Source organism: Macaca nemestrina, chromosome 15 (assembly GCF_043159975.1).
Source record: "Macaca nemestrina isolate mMacNem1 chromosome 15, mMacNem.hap1, whole genome shotgun sequence".
NCBI classification, from domain to species: domain Eukaryota; kingdom Metazoa; phylum Chordata; class Mammalia; order Primates; family Cercopithecidae; genus Macaca; species Macaca nemestrina.
The window spans coordinates 217,738-237,127 of record NC_092139.1 but is presented as its reverse complement, the minus strand read 5'-3'; the positions used below and the strand labels follow the sequence as shown (position 1 = coordinate 237,127).

The 19,390-nt window shown below is 44.0% G+C and overlaps 1 protein-coding gene across 44 annotated transcripts in view; it reads left to right on the top strand.

The window, feature by feature from the left end:
* The window catches only part of LOC139358406 (disco-interacting protein 2 homolog C-like), a 229,441-nt gene that overhangs the window by 175,040 nt on the left and 35,011 nt on the right, over nucleotides 1-19,390 (top strand). For 41 of the 44 annotated variants that reach the window (XM_071078976.1, XM_071078974.1, XM_071078975.1 and 38 more), the window contains 2 exons: nucleotides 6,694-6,903; nucleotides 9,397-9,531. In XM_071078976.1, the coding sequence (XP_070935077.1) occupies nucleotides 6,694-6,903; nucleotides 9,397-9,531 (345 nt within the window). Of the gene's footprint in view, nucleotides 1-6,693; nucleotides 6,904-9,396; nucleotides 9,532-13,414; nucleotides 18,052-18,195; nucleotides 18,361-19,390 lie in introns of those variants that run through there. The other 3 variants (XM_071078979.1, XM_071078981.1, XM_071078980.1) reach the window with 3 other exon arrangements.

Below are 19,390 nucleotides of genomic sequence, written 5' to 3'. Positions count from 1 at the left end.
CGAAAACTAGAAAAAGAACATCCAATTAAATTCTAAGCAGGAGACAAATAATGAAAGAGCAGAAATCAATACATTGAAAACAGAATATCAGTAGAGAAAAATCAATGAAACCAAAAGCTGGTTCTTTGAGAGAAAATCTGTAAGCCTCTAACAAGAAAAAGAAATACAGCAGATAAATTACCAATATCAGAAATGAAATAAGGGACATAACTACAGATCCCATGGACATTAAAAGGATAATAAAAATTATGAATAACTCTATGGCCACAAATTTGATAACGTGGATGAAATGAACCAATTTCTTTAAAGACAGAATTTGCCAAAATTTGAACAGGAAGAAACGATCTGTATGGGCCTGTATCTGTTAAATTGAATCAGTGGTTAATAACCTTTCAAAACAGGAAGTGCCAGGCCCAGATGGGTTCACTGGTGAATTCTACCAAATATCTAAGAAGAAATTATACCAATTATCTACAATCTCTTTCAGAACATAGAAGCTGAGGAATACTTCTTAACTCATTCTATAGAGCCAGCATCATTTTAATATCAAATACCATTTTAATAACAAAATATTACAAGAAAACTACAGAACATCTCTCATGAACATAGATGCAGTAATCTTCAATAAAATATTAGCAAATCTAGCAAAAATTGTGCACTAAAACCACATGGAATTTCACGTATCCAAAGCCGGTTTAACATTGAAAAGCCAATTAACGTAATTCATCACATTAATGGGTCAAAGACTAACAGATGCCTCATCTAAGAAGATATAGAGATGGCAAATCGACGTATGAGATGATGCTTCACATCACGTGTCATAGAGAAATGCAGATGAAAGCAACAGTAAGATATCACTACACCAGAATCCAGAACACTATCAACACCAAAGCCTGTGAAGATGTGGAGCTGTGGGAATTCTCTCTCATTCATGGCGGGTCTTAATAAAAATAGAACAGCCTTTAGGAAGACAGATTGGTGGTTTCTTACAAAACTATACTCTTACCATATGATAAAGCAATTACACTCCTTGGCATTTGCTCAAAGCAGTTGAAAACTTATGTCTACACACAAAAGCCTGCAAGTAGATATTTAGAGCAGCCTTATTCATAGATGTCAAAACTTGGAAGCAACCAAAATGCCCCTCAGTAGGTGAATGTATAAGTGAGCTGTGGTACATCCAGACAATGGGATATTATTTGAGGCTGAAAATAAATGAGCTATCCATAAAAAGACACGGAGGAAACTTAAAGGGCATATTGCTAAGTGAAAGAAGCAATCTGAAAAGGTTGTTGTATGATTCCAGCTTTACAACATCCTGGAAAAGGCAAGACTATGGAGACTGTAAGAAGATCAGTTGTTGCCAGGGGGAGGCAGGGATGAATAGGCAGAGCAGGAGAGTTTTTAGTATCATGTGATCTCTGTATGATACTGTAATAGTGGATACATGTTATGCATTTGTCCAGAGCCATATATTGTACAACACCAAGAATGAACCCTGATGTGAATGATGGAGTTGGAGTGGTAATGATGTTTCACTGTAGAAGTATCAGTTGTGACAAATGTACCAGTCTGGTAGGCAATGTCCATGATAGGAGACGCTGTGCATATATAGGGTATACATGAGACATCACTATGAAGCTGGAAAATATGACACTGAGATGAAATGGCGCTGATGGGCTTAACAGGTTGGAGAAGGAAGATGAAGTCTGTGGGCTCGAAGGGAGATGAAAAGGAATTAACCAAAGTGAAGCCCAGAGAAACAAAATGAAAGGAAAGCCAACAGAACCTCAAGCTCCTGTGATACGTCAATATACTTGTAATACAAGAAGGAAAAGAGAAGAGCAAGAACCTTTGAAAACAGGAGTCAAAATTTTCTCAGATTGATGTCAAACACCTGTGTCCGGCCCCGAGAAGTTCAGTGAACTCCAAGCAGAACAAGTATAACAAGAAGCACATCCGAGTTCATGATAGCCAAAGTACTGAAATCCCAAGATTAAGAGGAGATCCTGAAAGGACTCAGAAGGAAAAGACACGTTACATACCAGAGAAGCATTTCAAAAACGCGTGACTTCTGTGAAGATACAGTGGAGACCAGAAGACCATGGAAAGACATTTTTTTAAAGCACTAAAAGCAGGAGAAAGGCCTGTCAACTCATATCCAGGGAAAATCTCCTTTATAAACAGGGGTGAAACAACACATTCCCAAATATGAAAGCTGAGAGAATGTGTTATCAGCAGAACTACACTATAAACGTGCTAAAGAATGTACTTGGCTGATTGCAAAGGATATCAGATGAAAGGTTAGCTCTACGGAAAAGAACCCTAGAAATCATAACAGTGCACTCTAAATTTTCTAGAATATAAAATCATAGAATATTTTACTCTGATTTTATGGTTTTTGGTTTTTTTATGATCTTATAATTTTATGATATAAAATCATACAATGTACACACTTCTCTATGCCTCCTTTACCTGTTTTGAAGTCCTTGCTGTACCATGCACCAGTAGTTTATTTCTTATTATTTATTTATATTCTATTTGATAGATATGACACATTCTGTTTATTCATTTACCAGTTGGTTATTCATTGTTTCCATATTCAGCTGCCATTGACATTAATGTACATATCTTTGTGTATGCATATAATTTCTTTTATCTTAAGTGGATGCCAAGTAGCATGATTGAGTCTTATTGTAAGTTTAGGTTTAGCTTTTTAAAAACTGCCAAATTATTTACAAAATAACTGCACCATTTCACATTTCCACCAGCAGCATATGCTCATCCCAGTTTCTCCACATCATCACCACCAATAGTTACTGTTATTTTTATTTTTGTCATTCTAATTGATGTGGAATGGTATATCATTGTGTATTTACTTTGCAACAATGAATGATGCTAAGCATTTTTAATGTGCTTATTAGCTTTTAATGTGCTAATTCCTATTCATAGCCATTTGTATATATTGGTAAAATGTTCAGATTTTTTGCTCATGTTGTAAATGGGTTGGTTGTCATCTTATGGGTTACAGGTGCCTTATGCAATCTGAATATAAGAGTTTTACAGATGTAACGTTTCTCAGTGAAAGAACAAACTACTATGTAGCAGACAGAACAAAGCCTTTCCCCCAAGATACCCAGGTCCTATTCCCCAGAACTTATGAACCTGTTGTCTGAAGTGGTTAAAAGGCATTTTGCAGCTGATTAATTTAAGATCTTGAGATGGGACCATTATCCTGGTTTAAGTAGGTAGACCCACTGTAATCAAGAAGGTCCTTAAAAGAGAAAAGAACTGGAGACTGGATTGATGCACTTTAAAGATGAAGAGGGGCCATGAGTCAGGGACACAGGTGGCCTCTAAAAGTTGGGAAAGGTAAAGAAATGGATTCTCCTTTGAAGCCTCCAGAAGGAACGTAGTTCTGCTGACACTTAGATTTTACACTTCTGACTTCTTCATCAATAGGATAATAGATTTGTCTTGTTGTAAGCCACTAAGATCAAGGTAATTTGTTACATTAGTTATAGGGAGATAATCATCTTTTAAAACTTACTAGTTTTCTATTTTAATGAAGTCCATTTCACTAATTTTCATGGGTTGTGTCTTTGGGAGTTTTAGAAGTGTCATGGTCTTACTGTTCTTTCATTTAGGTCTGTGATCCATTTGGAGTTAATTTTTGTGTGTGCAGTAAAGATCTAAGTCGGATTTTTGTTTTCGTTTGGTTTGGGGGATTCTTTCCCCCACGGTTTTTCTTTTTGGTGTGTGGGTACCCAGTTGCCACTGCAACATTTGTTGAAAAAACAAACTACCTTTCTTTTACTGAATTGTCTTGAGACCTTTGTCAAAAATAAATTAATCATAAATATAAGGCTTTATTTCTGAGTTTAATTCTGTTCCTTTGATGTATACATCTATTTTTGTGCGAATACCACTGCCTTAATAACTATGACTTTATGTAAAGTTTTGAAATCAGATAGTGAAGTCTTCCAACATTGTTTCCCTTTTTCAAATTTATTTTGGCTATTGTAGGTCCTTTGTATTTCCAGATAAAATTGAGAATAAGCTTTCCATTTCACACACAGCCTTCTGGGATTTTATTAGGCAGTGCCTTGAATTAATGGAACAGTTTTGGAAGAATTGTCTTGATAATGCTGCGTTTTCGAATTCACGATCATGAATCTGCCTCCATTTATTTAGTTTCCATTTATTTGGATCTTTAATGTCTCTCCGTAATGTTTTATAGTTGTCATTGTACACATTTTGCACCTTTTTGTTAGAAGTTCAGCTGAATGTCTTCTGCTTTTGATGCTATTGTGAATGGAACGATTTTCTTAATTTTATTTTCAGGTTTTTTATTGCTAGTATATGTATATCTTTATCTTGTGTCCTATGATCCCATCAAACTTTGTTTTAGTAATTTTTGGTGTACTTCTTGCCATTTTCTACATGCCAAAGTCAGGTCATCTATGAATAAAGACACTTTTATTCCTTTCTAATCTGGATGTCTTTATTACTAAACTTGTTAATTTATTTCACCAGCTAGAACCTGCCAGATAATGTTGAATAAAAGTGGCAAGAGGGGACATCTTTGTCTTGTTCTCCATCTTAGGGAAAACGCATTCTATTGTTTACCATTAAATACAATGTTAGCTGTGGCTTTTCAGGAATGTACTTTAACAGGTTGAGGAAATTGCCTTCTATTCATGGTTTGTTGAGTTTCGTTCTCTTGAATTTGTCAGTACTTTTCTATGTCTCCTAAGGTTAACACGCGGTTCTACTCCGTAATTCTTTACCGCGTATGACATTAATTCAGTTTTGAATGTTAAATCAACCTGACTTCCTGTCCCCATGGTGTGTAATTCTAGTCACCACTGGTCATGCTGTATCATCCATTTCATATGCTGCTTGCTTGGTTTGCTGCTATTCTGTCGAGTGTCTATATCACATTATTCTGCAGGTTTCTTGGAAAAGGTAGGTGGGAGTGAGGAATGAAAGATTGGAAAGGGTTTTGAGAAGACGTTCTGGGGAGATGGTTGTGCTCCAAATGGACACCTGGTTGTGTACCTTTCTCAAAAGTCTCAAGGCTGTGTCAGTTTTACTTTTACTTTTATATAAATTGTGTAAGTTTTCTTAAAAGGCAGGGTCGGCCAGGCGCAGTGGCTCATGCCTGTAATCCCAGCACTTTGGGAGGCCAAGGCAGGCAGATCATGAGGTCACGAGGTCAGGAGATCGAGACCAGCCTGGCCAATATGGTGAAACCCCGTTTCTGCTAAAAATACAAGAATGAGCCAGGCATGGTGGCACTTGCCTATAATCTCAGCTACTTGGGAGGCTGAGGCAAGAGAATCACTTGAGCCGGGGAGTGACAGGTTACTGTGAGCAGAGATGACACCACTGCACCCCACCCTGGGCAACAGAGCAAGACTCTGTCTCAAAAGAAAAAAAAGCAAGATGATAGAGAATTTTCAGGCTCCTAATATTATTGCTTGTCTAACAAGTAAACTTTTTAAAAAATTCCCAAACAGCGTAAGTCATGTGACAGTGGTAATAAGTGCGAATATTGTTTGCCCTTACTGTCTTTTAAGAAGCAAACCAGTGTCTTAAGATTATTTGCTGTGACTCCTTCTCTCACCCAATGATCTGGAGCTGCTCACCTGAGCCAGCGCCTCCCATCACTCACTTGTAGGTAGGATTCTGAGTGTCATTCTTACGTTGAAGTTTAACAAATACAGCAGCAATTTATTCCCAAAAACCTTGGTGCTGCATGAAAAGTTATTAAATGAAAAATGTTCTCGCGAATTATAGTGAAAAAAGGGATGTATTTTCTCATAATCCAAGATATCCAATTTGTACAGATAGAAAAATCAATAATGACAATGTATAAGAAACGAATAGTGTAAAGGTGAATAGATTTGAGTGCAAAATGTAACATGAGGGTTTGTTGTGTGCCCCAGAGGAAAGCGGGGAGGTGGAGGGGCCGCTCTATGTGAGGCACATTCTGCTTTCCCTCCTGTTACCATCATCAGCGTCTTGATCCTTAGAGAGCTGCATGGGTATCGAACACACCGATGTAGAAATAAATCAGCTGCATGGGTATCTAACACACTGACATAGAAAGAAATCAGTTGTATGGGTAACTAACACACAGACGCAGAAATCACCTGCATGGGTATCTAACACACCGATGTAGAAACAAATCAGCTCTATGGGTAACTAACACACAGATGCAAAAATCACCTGCAAGGGTATCTAACACACACACCAACGTAGAAATAAATCAGAGCCCAGAAGAGCATCTCAGCCCCATCTCGGGGCTAAACATAGTCACACTGAGACTCCTGAGAGCTGCACAGGCCCTCCGCCTCCCCTTGCCCTCTCACTTTCTGACTGACACAAGAAAACACTTGGTTTCTTCCCAAACTGCTGTGTAGAGGAAATGTGTCAGTGCATCTTTGAGATGACAGTATCAAACATCTTATAGCATGTTTGTATAAGGTGCTTTGGAAGCAAAATTCATTATGCTAAAATAAATGGTTCATTATCTGAAAAGTGGTTTAAATTCTCAAGAGTGTCTACGGCAAAAAGTCATTAAACAACTGTTCAGACTTGCGTGAAGTAAATCTGTGTTGGAGGGACTGAGATTGTAGTGCCTGTTTTTGCTGCAGCATATAGCAAATTGCCTTTCTTCTTACACAGATACCTCTTATGGCTCAGAAGATGAAGGCTCAGTGCAGGTGGACTCCCAGGGCGCCCCGACCTCCAGCCAGGGCAGCATCAAAGTGGAGCACTGGATCAGTCAGGCCATCCACGGCTCCACCACGTCCACCACCTCCTCGTCCTCCACGCAGAGCGGGGGCAGCAGAGCTGCCCACAGGCTAGCGGATGTCATGGCCCAGACCCCCATGGGTGAGCACGCTTCACAGTGTCTTTCTGTGCCTGTTGTCTAAACCCCTTTGTGTGTGCACGTTTTCCTCTGTTTGTATCTTGGCTGTGGAATCCCTTAGTGGAAAGAGCGCAGAGCCCCTCTGGCCCCTGGGGTGCTTTGGTTGGATTGTTTCTGGAAGCTGCTGTACTGCTTTTCTCATGCCCAGGTTCCTCCCACAGCTGGAATTCCAGGGGCCTTGTTACTGGGGAATCCCGCAGCCATATCCGAATTCCAGGGGCCTTCTGTTTTATAAGTCCTTTCGTGTTCCTGGGGAATCCTGCAGCCATATCCGCTTCTATCTTTTCTTCTCACTTATGCTCCTGCGTGAAACCTTAACAGTCCCAGTCAACAGGACAGGGTTTTAAAGTGTGCTCCTCCTGACCACGGGAGTCATTTAAGGAAACGAGGGCTTTAAGCACGGCCGCTTTACGCTGCTGTCTGCCACAGGTGTTCAGATTTCTTGGGCGTGGCGCACTGTCTTGTGTAGGTTCTATGACAAGGGAGATCCTCTGTATTAGAAAAAGAGCAAAGTTAGGATCACTGCCCTACAACGTTTGAAGATGCCGTGGAAAAGGAGTGAAGTGAGAATTACTAGAGCTAGAGTCGACACGTGGGGGAGCCACGATGAGCCTCGCGTCGCTCTGCCTTTGAATGGTTCAGGAGAAAATGTTTTCCATCAAGTATGGGACTTGGGTTGAATAGGTTTTGGTGTGTGTCTCTATTAAAGCAGTAACCGGAGATGACTGTGTACCACTTCGCCGATGACGGAGCACGAGCCGCAGGCTCAGACCCTCCCGGCACCAGCTACCACAGGAAAGCCTGATCTCTGCAAAACCCTCAGTGGGAAGCAGGTGGACGTCATGTGTGATCAGATAGCCGACAGACACCCCAGAACCCCAGAATGTTCACTTCTAGATCACTGACTCCTTCACACCCAGAGGTGTTTGGGATTGACTTGGGTCCCAGCCCCTTCGGTGCTCACTGACACTGAAAGCGTCAACTGTTTTCTGTCTGGAACAGGAGTTTGCTGTCAGGAGAGCTGGGTCTGTCTCACTTTTCCCAATTACTGCTGCTGGGATCTTGAAGTCCCTTCTCCTGCTTTAGGCTTGAGTGAGGGAAAAAAAATTGAAAACAATAATTTTTCTCTCTCAACTGTTGTGAGTATAAAGGAGAAAACAGAAATACTCTTTAAAAGTTTGCAAAGTAGTACTCAAATGCAAAGCAGTGTTAAACTTCAGTTTGACACAGTTTCAGGAACATGTACACTCGTTTATGTGAATTAATAACCCTACCTGAAATCACAGCAGGCTAAACATTGAACAGAAATGTGTGACTGCTACGTATTTTTCCATAATAAAATTCCATGTGTATATTGGATTGCAGGATAGTGGCCAAGGCTCTGCCAGACGTGAACGGGGAGGCCAGACACCGCCTCTGCCACTTGGTGGAAGCATTTGTATCCTCAGATTTTATTCAATTTTAAGAAAATGCACAGAATCTTACCAAGGAAAACACATATTTTTGAATAAATGGATCACTGCACTTGGGCCTCCCTTTGTGGGTTTACCCTTTCAATACTGGAGGAAGTTTTAGTACAAAGAATTAATTTATCCAAACTATGAGGGGCTCCTAACTCATGTACGTCAGGGCTCAGTGTGACCCAAATGTAACTCTCGGCTGATCGCGTTCCGGTAATTTCTAATTGGGCACAAAGATAATCCTCCTAGACTATCTGGAAATTTTCTATAAGTTTGGGAGTTTTTTGGAAAAGCTGTGACAAAATAATGAAACTTGAAGAGCAGAAATATTTTGTGTGGCAAAAGAAGAGAAGTAAAAAGTCAGATGTGCATTTGACCTTCTGAGATAATCAGAAGCCTGTGAATGAGAACTTAGCATCTGTGATCATGTGTGCGTGAGTGTTCTAAGGAGTCCAGGCACAACATAGTCACACTGGCCAACCCCCCCGCCCCGATCCTACATGGTCATAGCCATTACTGTTCCCATTTGATGAAGAAACTGAGGCACGGAGAGCTTTAGGGACATCCCCAAATCCCCAGAAGTTTTCAGAGCTGGGTTTCCATTTCCAGGCCCTGGGCTCCAAAGCGCGAGTAAAGCCCTGGGCTGTGTGGACGGTGGCCGACAGGAAACGGGACCCTTCCATGAACACACACACGCTTCCTGGCGCCCTGCCATTGCCGGTCTAACGTTATTCTAGTTAAAATGCCGCTGACGTGGCTCCTGTTAGGAAATTGAGGTTTCACCGAACTCTACTCCATTTTCGGCAACATGAGTTATGCTGGGGTCCCCCTTTGTGCCAGATGTTTGTGGCAGACGTGGCTGAGATCGGCTTTGGCTTCTCACGGCACCCCCAGGGTGAGCGTCTGCGCTCCCGTCTCTTCCTGAGCTATGGCTTGCTCAACCTGCAGAGCAAACGCCACAACCACCAGAAACACTCATGATGTGCTTCTTTACAGATAATCATTCTGCACCTCCTGACGTAACCACGTACACCTCAGAGCACTCCATACAGATGGAGCGACCACAGGGTTCCACGGGGTCCCGGACAGCGCCCAAGTACTGCAACGCCGAGCTCATGGAGACCGGGGATGGTATGTCCCAAAGCAGAGATGCGTTTTTTTCTGGGAAACGGTTTGTGCTGATGTCCCGTTCTGTGCCCGTGACTGGGTGTGTTTCTTCCTGGGGTGCAATCTGCTGCCATTTTATCTGCTGAATAACGAACAGTGGTTCAGCAACTGAGAAATTCTTGTTCAGGTGTTAAGACCGTGAACAGTCACTTAGAAGGGCAAGATGAAGTTAAATGTACAACAGAATTACTGTTAGATGGGCCGATATGTTGCTTTAGACTTCGGAGGAAAGAGGGTCTTTTTATCCATGTTGGACAGAGATGTCAGCGACTTGGTAACAGGCTGCGGCCCAGGGCTGCTTCTTCCTTCCTGTGGCCTGGTCTTGGTATGTTCTGATTACAGCGGCGGTTTGTATCACCTAGCCGCTGTTCTATTTAAGTCTTAGTCCTTCCCCGGGGTCATAAAAGTCAGTGTAGAACCTAGCAGTGAATGAAATACAATGCCCCCGTGTGAAGCCTCATCGAGCAGCCTTGGAATGGCGTAATCTTGTAGTGCACGGGACTCGCAGGCGGACAAGGCGGCCTATCCGAGCCCCAACAGGTAGACACGGAGGACTATCGGAGCCGCAACAGGCACAGTGGACAGGCACAGTGGCCAGGGAGGACAGCGCGGTTTTGTGGATCCACAGGACACTGTGGCGTCCAAGCACGTGCTCCCGGAGGAGAGGACCCTGTGGGAGCTGATGCTGGGAGCTGGCTGAGATTCCAGCGAATAAGACTCCCTGTGACATGCACAGCTGCCATCTGCGCTGCAGCTCCTGATGCCAAGATGGTCGTGCGATAAATGCACAAAGCGCATCTCCAGCAAAAAGCCGCCGAGTGTCCACATCCAGGATATCCACCACGGTGGCTTTTTGGTGTTAATACGATGAATGTGAGCAGCAGGTGGTCTGCGTCGAGTGTGACTGTGCCACTGCAGTTTTGTTCTCATGTCTTGATGAGCATTGAACGGTTCCTGACGAGGGTAGATAAGGATGCTGTGACCTGAGACTCTGCAGTATTGTAGCTTGAGGAACCAAGGAGTTTTTCTGTCTTGCAAAGCCGTCAGGGAGGATGTTCCAGGCTGGTGACTGCTCCATGAGGTATTCAGAGATCCAGGTTCCTTTCAGACCGCTGCTCTGTGTTCCCACGGACACGGCTGTCCTTGCTGTGGTTGGGACTGGGTGATTGCCACGCTGGCAGGGGTAGGCTTAAGGTGAGAGTGGCTAGGATTTACCTAATCTACATAATGACAGGGAGCCTGGGAGTAAAGTGTAGCCATGGCCTGGAGGATGGATGATGGATGTTGGTGAACGACTGTCTGCACTCACCTCAGCTGGCCGAGGGATGGGAAGGACGACTGATGATGCCGTTCAATGGTACCTGGTTCTTTCAGATTTGACTTCCTTATGGATTTTCTGCTGTAAAGAGGAGAGAGCCTGTGGTTCTAGGCCAAGCATCTCACTCATCTCATAACATCTTGTATCCCTTAGCCAACATTTTTGTCAAGTTTCAGAAGTCCTATCAAACTGGCAAGCATTTCTCAGTTTGGTTTAACCATTGGATTTTATATCTGTGTCTGCATCTCTATTTTACATCTATGTGGTTATTTGACACTCTGTAGTACATTTGTAATAGGTTCTATTTGGTGGAAGTTACTCTCAACAAACCCTTGCTGCTACTTGAATTTTCAAGGTTGCAAGTAGAAAGGAGAGAATAAAAACCACATCTTCTCTAATTTTAAAATTTGTTGTTCCTCAAATCACACCAGAAGTACAAATATTACAAATTATAAAAGCAGTCAGAATCAAGGTTAAGAGATTTCTGGGTGATTCTGGCTAATCAGCAGTATTTGCTGAGGTGTGTGCAGCAGAGCAACATGCCAAGAAGCCCGGGACGGGGAAGAGTTGGGAGGCCAGGCTGTGACTTCAGAGGTGCTGTTGCCTCAGGAAGAGGAGCTAGATGCAGAGAGGATAAATGACCACAGGTGTGACCACCGCCGTCCTTGCCGCGGTACGGGGGCCTTTGTATGGGGCCCTTTGTGAGCTGAGTTATGAACCAGATGAAGGCTGTGCAGGCGTGTGAGAATCCAGGCCAGACTCGACGGGTGGAGGCTTGGCAGAGGTGAGGGGCCAGACAGCCTCGCTAAATGTGCAGTGGCTCACTGCAGACAGTGCCCATCAGTCGCCGGACAGACCGGCTTGAACTTCAGCCCCCATGGCAGCTGCCTTTACCTGTCTGCCTCCACCTTCTGAGGCCTAGAGGCGTCGCAAATGTGTGGTTTTTAAACAGATTTGGATGAGTTGTTTTCTGCACAACACACTTTGACAGACGGAGGCTGGTTCTCCACAGTGGCCCCAGGGACTTGGCAGGGACTGGTGGGACAGAGCCTCAGAGCACAGCACCAGCTCCCTGGGAGAAGACGGTGCCCGTGGGATGGAAGAAAGAGGAGGCACACAGTGCTGAGGCGTGAACTCTAGTTTGCTCTTAGACATGACACACATGCCTTCTGGAAGTTTGCATGAAGCACTGCTAAAGCCACCAGTGCGGATAGGTCCTTAGATCAGGAGACCCAGAACACAGTTGTATTTGAAATCCTTCACATGCTGCAGTCTCTTCAAAGAGGACTACAAGTCATCTCTAATAACGTTGTAAAATTAATTTTTTATTAAATGCCATGGCTTTTTTTTTTTTTTTTTTGTGGGGTAGGGCCGGTGTGTGACAGTAAAACAACAGACGCAGTGACACAGCTGGTGGGTGTTGGCTCTGGGCCCCAGTTGGGCAGTTGTATGAAAAGAAACCGAAAAGTCTCTACAGTGGTATGAACCGAAACACCTGGATTATGTGTTTTCATGTATTTGACATAAATGTGCACATTTGTACGCTAAACGCACATTTTTCTATATGTAATAAAATTCACACCTTTAAATAGTTAACATATATTTTATTTTAGGACCTCCCCCACGATGTGAGGACTAATAGCCACCCCCTCTCCCCCCCGAATATTAAGAGCCACATCGCAGGGCGGTGAGGCACCCCTCGCGAGGTGGGGACTAATCGCCACCCCCTCTCCCCCTCTGGCTATTAGGAGTCACCTCGCAGGGGGGTGAGGCACCCCCACAAGGTGGGGACTAATAGCCACCCCTTCTCCTCCCGCTGGCTATTAGGGGCCATGGTGGACTCACAGCCTGTTTATGATATTGTGAGTAATATCATCTCCCTCTCTGGAAATTATGAACTCTTTCACAGATGGGTGTATACCCTCAGTGTGTACACCGTCAGAGGGTGTACACCCGTCTGTATTGGGAGTAATATCCTCTTCCTCCCTGAATGTTAAGAAGAATATCCCAGGACTGTTTGTACTCCCTGCATTATTGGGTGTCATATCTTCCTCTCCCACGTGGAAATTAGAAACAATATCACTGGGGGCATGTACACCTTCTGTAATATTTAAAGTAATATCATCCCCTTCCCTCCAGGATCATGGGAACAATATCCCTGGGGAGTGTACACTTTCTGCCATATATGTCATAATATCATCCCTCCCGCCTTGAAACATTATGAAGGACCATCTCACACGGGGTGTACAACCCTTGGTGCGATATTGGGAATGCAATTATTCTCTTTTCCCCCGGCATATTTGGAAAAATATCAGAGTGAGTGTACCCCTCCTGCCATATGAGGATTACTATCCTCTTCTTCCTTTCTGGATATTAGAAAGAATATCACACGTGGGTTTGCACTTTCTTCGATATCTGGAGTCATGTCATCCTCTCTTGTTTTGAATGGCAAGAACAGTGCCTTGGGGGGGATGTACACACCCTGTCATATTGGGAGTAATATTGCACTCTCCCCTCCTTGATAATTAGGAACAACATCCCATGCTCTCTGTCCCTGGATATTAAGAACAACATCACAGGTAGGTGTACACCCCCTGCGGTATTAGGAGTAATATGATTAATTATTAAACATCCATGATCGATATTAACAATTATCAATGATACTATTAATAGGATACTGTTATGGATAATTATTTTAAATATATGATTATGCATGCTTAAAATAATTGCTAATATTGTTATTTTATTACCAGCATCACTTAATATTGATTTAAGTAACAATTGCTGATATCATTATTTTATTAGTAGTGATATTACTACTGATTATTAATGCTAATCGTTAACATTTTTAACTATTTTACTATCTTTATTGTGATTATTAATGTCGATGATTACTCTTAATTTTTCTTATATTTATTAATATTAATAATTAATAGACTTGTTCCTGATATCCAGCGGGGAGGGGATGATATCACTCCCAATATCGAAGAAAGTGTACACCCCACTATGATGTTATTCCTAACAGCCAGGGGGTAGAGGATGACATTATTGAAACTATGGCAGTGGGTGTACCTCCCTTCGGTCGTCTTGTTCCTTATATCCTGGGTGGGAGAGGATGATACAACTCCCAATATCGAAGGGGGCGTAGACCTCCCCCGTGATATTGTCCCTAACATCCAAAGGTGGAGAGGATGATATTTCTTCTGATTTTACAGGGGGTGTACACCACCCCTATGATATGGTTCCTAATATCCAGGGGGCGAGAGGATGATATTAGTCTCCATATTGCAGGAGGTGTACACTCCCTAGTGATATTGTTCCTAGTATCCAGGGAGGGAGAGGACGATATCACTCCCAGTATCGCAGGGGGTGTACACCTCCTTGTGATATGGTTCCCTATATCCTGGGAGGGAGACGATGATACTAGTGGCAAAATCGCAGAGGGTGTACACACCCACTGTGATATTGTTCCAAATATCCAGAGGGAGAGAAAATGATATGACTCCCAATATCACAGGGGGTGTACATCCTCCTGTGATATTGTTTCTTATATTCAGGGGGAGAGGATGATATTACTCCCAATATCGCAGAGGTTGTACACACCTCCTGCAATATTGTTCCTAATATCCCGAAGGGGAGAGCATATTACTCTCAATATGGCAGTGGGTGGTACACCTCCATTGTAATATTGTTCTTAATATCCATGATGGGAGAGGATATGACTCCCAATATCGCAAGAAATGTACGGCCGCCTGTGATAGAGTTCCTAACATCTAGGTGGGGAGAGGATGATATTACTGCCCATATCGCAAGAGTTGTAAAACCCCTTCGATATTTTGCATACAGTCCTGAGGGGAGAGGATATTATTCCCGATAGCGGAGAAGGTATACACCCCCCTGTGACACTATGCTTAATATCCGCATTGGGAGACGATGACGTTACACCCAATATCACAGGGGATGTACACCCACCCTGGGATATTGTTCCTTATATTGAGAGGGGGAGAAGATGCTATTGCTCCCAGTGACGCAGGGGCTGTGGCTGTACACCCCTCCTGTGATATTGTTCTTAATATCCTAGGGAAGAGAGGATGGTACTACACCCAATATCTCATGGGCTGTACGGTGTCCGCTCAGAGATGTGTGGGGCTCTCTTACACAAGTAACTCCTTCTCTAACTTTAGCCACATGCTGGTCATCCAGGGGCCTCCTAAAATCCAGGAGTATAAAAACCAGTGGAATTTCTGAGAACCAAAGATGGCGCATGGCTCTGGTTGGGCTGCCACAGGCAGTTTTGTGAAAAGACAGAGATGTATTTCTCATAGTCCTGGAGTCTGGAGGTCCAAGGTCAAGGTGGGTTCAGGACTGGCTCCTCCTAAGGCATCTCTCCTTGACTGTCAGATGGCATCTTCTCTTGTGTCCTCGTGCGGTTGTCCCTCAATAGATGTCTGTGTCCTGATCTCTTCTTACAAGGGCATCAGTTCTAATGACTTCGTTACCTTAATCACCTCTTTAAAAGGCCTATCTCCACATACAGACACATTCTGAGGTCCTTGGTTAGGACTACAACCTGGGAATATTGGGGTATGCAATTAAACCTGAAGCAGATGGGGTCTTATAACCTGTGTCACCCAAGCTCATGCCAGAGCCCCATGAGGAAGCCCCAGGTCCCCCCTTTGATATGGTTTAGCTGTGTCCCCACCAAAATCCCGTCTTAAATTCTCATGTGTTGTGGGAGGATGGAAGTGATAATTTGACAGCAGAGAAGACAGTTGCTGCCAGGGAGGGGAGAGGGGACTCCAGACCTCCGAAGGTTGGAGGGTCCCAGGCCCTGGGCAGAGCAGGCAGCCCCACCCCTGTGACACCCCTGAGGATGGCTCAGGAGTCGGAAAAGGTGGAATCATATGTAGAGGCTGGTTGGGGAGATAGGAAGTTGTTGAATGAGTTTTTAAATGTTTCCATCAAAATTCTTACTGCACCCTTGGTGTTGGTGGGGACCAGTGGCTTCTCCATGTGCCTGGCTTCTTCCTGGCTCTGACTCTGGGAGCCTGGCCTGGCCTAGGGCTGCTGGTTGGATTCATTGCTGGCAGCAGGTAGAAGGTGGAGGAGGGAGAGGAGCTGTCCTCAGTCCTCTCTTACTCATGCCTGTCCACGTTAGCAGCCCCTCCCCAGGCATCCCTTGCCCATAATCTGGGGAGTGCTATTCTCACTTCCCTTGGGCCCTGCCCACCGATCTCCAAAGAATCCCGTCAGTGACTCCTTTTAATCACCTCTTTGCCTGTGACAAAGTCTTCTGGGACCTCCTGACTGATACAAGGGGAAGCCTGGCTATCTGTGCAACTTGTAAAAGTGAAGTGAGTCATTCACACTGGCATGTATCTACAAGTCACACAGCTTTGCAACTGGAGTGACTTTAAGCTCATCTAACCAAACCTTCCATGACAGATGAGGACACCCAGAATCATAGGATAGAAGTGACTTGCTCCCATCTGGGTCCGCCACGCTGAGACTCAAGCGCAGAGTCTAGCAAAGCACACTTCGTCCTCCCTTAGAAGGAAGATCCTACCCGCACGGCTTACCTCCAGCTACCCTAGGTCCCCCCACTCTCCCTTAGAGGGAAGTTCCTGCCAGCATGGCTCACCTCTACCTACTCTAGGTCTCCCCCACCCTCCCTTAGAAGGAAGGTCCTGCCAGTATGGCTCACCTCCACGTACCCTAGGTCTCCCCACCCTCCCTTAGAAGGAAGGTCCTGCCAGCATGGCTCACCTCCACCTACTCTGGGTTTCTCCCAACCTCCCTTAGAAGGAAGGTCTTAGAAGGCAGCACGGTTCACCCTCTCCTAACCTAGGTCTCCCCCACCCTCAGAGGGGAGTCTTTGGGTCAGTCACAAGACTACTCCGGACATCTGTAAGAACAAATGGTTTCCAGCACAGTCCTTTCCTGGGGTCTGCATTTTCCCTCTGGGATGCTTGGAAGTTGAAGGGGTCAGGCAATTCAAGTTCTCCCTGGTATCTCAGGGGCCACTGACACACAGGAAAATGTGCTGCTCTGCTCGCTGTTTGACTTTGATGGATGCAAATTTGTTCTAAATGAGCCTGACATTCATTAGCATGTAAACATATGTTACTGGTGGCGGCTCGCAGGGCCACATGCTGATGGATTTTATGGGCTGCCCCCGCCGGACATCACCAGGCTGCCTGGGTCTGTGCTGCTTCTGGCTGGGTCTGTGCTGCTTCTGGCTAAGGCTCCAGATGTTTTGGTGCACTGTGAAGTAGACATTTTCGCTACAGGGTTATGTTTTTTTCCAAAAAAGAAACACAGACAAATCTGTGAAAAGAACTTGAGTTTATGCGCCGATCTACTGGAAGGAGACTCTTAGAATGTCAGCTGCTCAGTGTCTGCTTTGACTCCCGGGCAGTTCTCTCTGTCCTGTGGCTCAGATTCTATGGGGCTGAATTATACATTTGATTCCAGTTCTGCTCAATATTTCCCCACAAGTAGTGCTGTGGATGCGACTGATGCCTTTAGAGATATCTGCAGCAGGAACAGTGCAGAGAATACAACACGCCATGCTAAAATATTTTGAGCTGAAAGCAATTAAGAAGCGCTCTGGCCTTCCCTCTAGTTTCTGAAAAGCACACAACATAATCATATTATACAAAGACAAAAGTGCCCTTTCTCCCCTCTCTGCCAGAAAGGACGCAGCTCAATCTCTGTAGACAACTTCAGACCCTTATTCAGGAAACAGCACCAGAGGAATTTACACAAAAATCTATCATTTATTGGCCTTCCCACAATTTGTTGCCCCCAATGACCCAAAGTCCTTTTACTTTGTCTTGGCACTTCTAGAAACATTTATTATCCTTGTTGAAGATGTTATATAAAAGAAAGGTCTGAGCTGTCTCTTTGAGATTCCCTCATTCCCTGTGTATCTCCCATGTATATATGAAATATACATGCTAATAAACCTCCGCTTGCTTTTTTGGGGGTTCATCTGTCTTTTGTTATAGGAACCCCAACCAATGAAGCTAAGATGGGTGGAAGAAAAGATTACATTTTTCTCCCCTGTAGTAGCATTATTCTAGCAATAGCATTATTATTATTTTTTTTTGGTAGATTTCTGTTGAATACACACACACACACACACACACACACACACACACACAGAGCAATGTAAAAAGAAAGAAGTGTGGGGAGTTCTGATGAAATTTTAGGTCCCAGAGATACCTAAATAAGTTGAGAAGTTGTCTTTAAACATTGATTTTTTTCCCACATTTATTCTCATATTTTTGATATTTTTTTCTTCTGAGATACCATTTCTAGATTGTTTTCTCTACATTTCCTTGCAAGTCCGAGAGAGTATGCTGGTTAGTAGTGTGTCCAATGCACTACCTCTGTCCTTGTCAGTAAAGAAATGTAGAAATTGAGAGGGATGTGAGAGTCACGCTACACAGAGATGGAAACACAGATAGGAGGTAAGTAAAAACATGTGAAAACCCAGCATTTCTGGAACTCTCACCTACTCCTGTGCCGATATTCATCCTTCAGCTCTGCCTCCGTTCTTCCTTTCTTTTCTCATGCTATGGGGTCTGCTTTGGAGACGTTATCTACTTTCATTCTTCCAAAGTCAAGCTTCTAGCTTTGGTTGGAACTGCAGACCCATTTACTCATTCAGCAAATACTTTCTAAGCACATGGATAGTCACTGAGAATACCGTGGTTCACCAACATGACCGTGGCCCCTGCTCTCACGAACCTGCAGCCTGATGGGGAGAATGGGCACTAATAAGACAATCACTCTAATGGGTTTCTGATGAAGAATTCAGGAAAGCACACCAAAGAAAGGGAAGCGGGGTTCTCTAAATTTATGCTGTAAAAGAATCTGGCGTATCTTGGGATGAGAGGTAGAAAACCGATGCATTCTGGAAGGTATGATCCCCTTGCAGTCTGGAGAGAAGTAGAGGTTGATTGTTGAGGGCGGTGGAGTGTAGGGACACCACGGTCTAAACAGAGATGGGGGTGCTGCAGAATGCCTCTTGCAGCAGGAAACAGGCACGTGCAAGGAAGTAAGCACGGGAGAAAGTGGCACAAGACAAGAATGAAGGAAGGCAGGCAGGGGCTGGGAGATGATGGTAGATGCTTTATTCTCTTAATAACAGCAACAGGATGCTGTTGAAAGCACTTGAGGGAGGTGGGGAAGTGGGTATGACATGTTTTGTGTTTGTAAAATTATCACATTGTCTTACCAAACTATACTCCCTATTTTTTAAATTTTACTTTAAGTTCTTGGATACATGTGCAGGTCTATTACATAGGTATACATGTGCCATGGTGGTTTGCTGCCCCTGTCAACCCATCATCTAGGTTTTAAGCCCTGCATGCATGAGGTATTTGTCCTAATGCTCTCCCTCCTCTTGCCTCCAACCCCCAACAGGCCCCCGTGTGTGTCGTTCCCCTCCCCGTGTCCATGTGATCTCATTGTTCAACTCCCACTTATGAGTGAGAG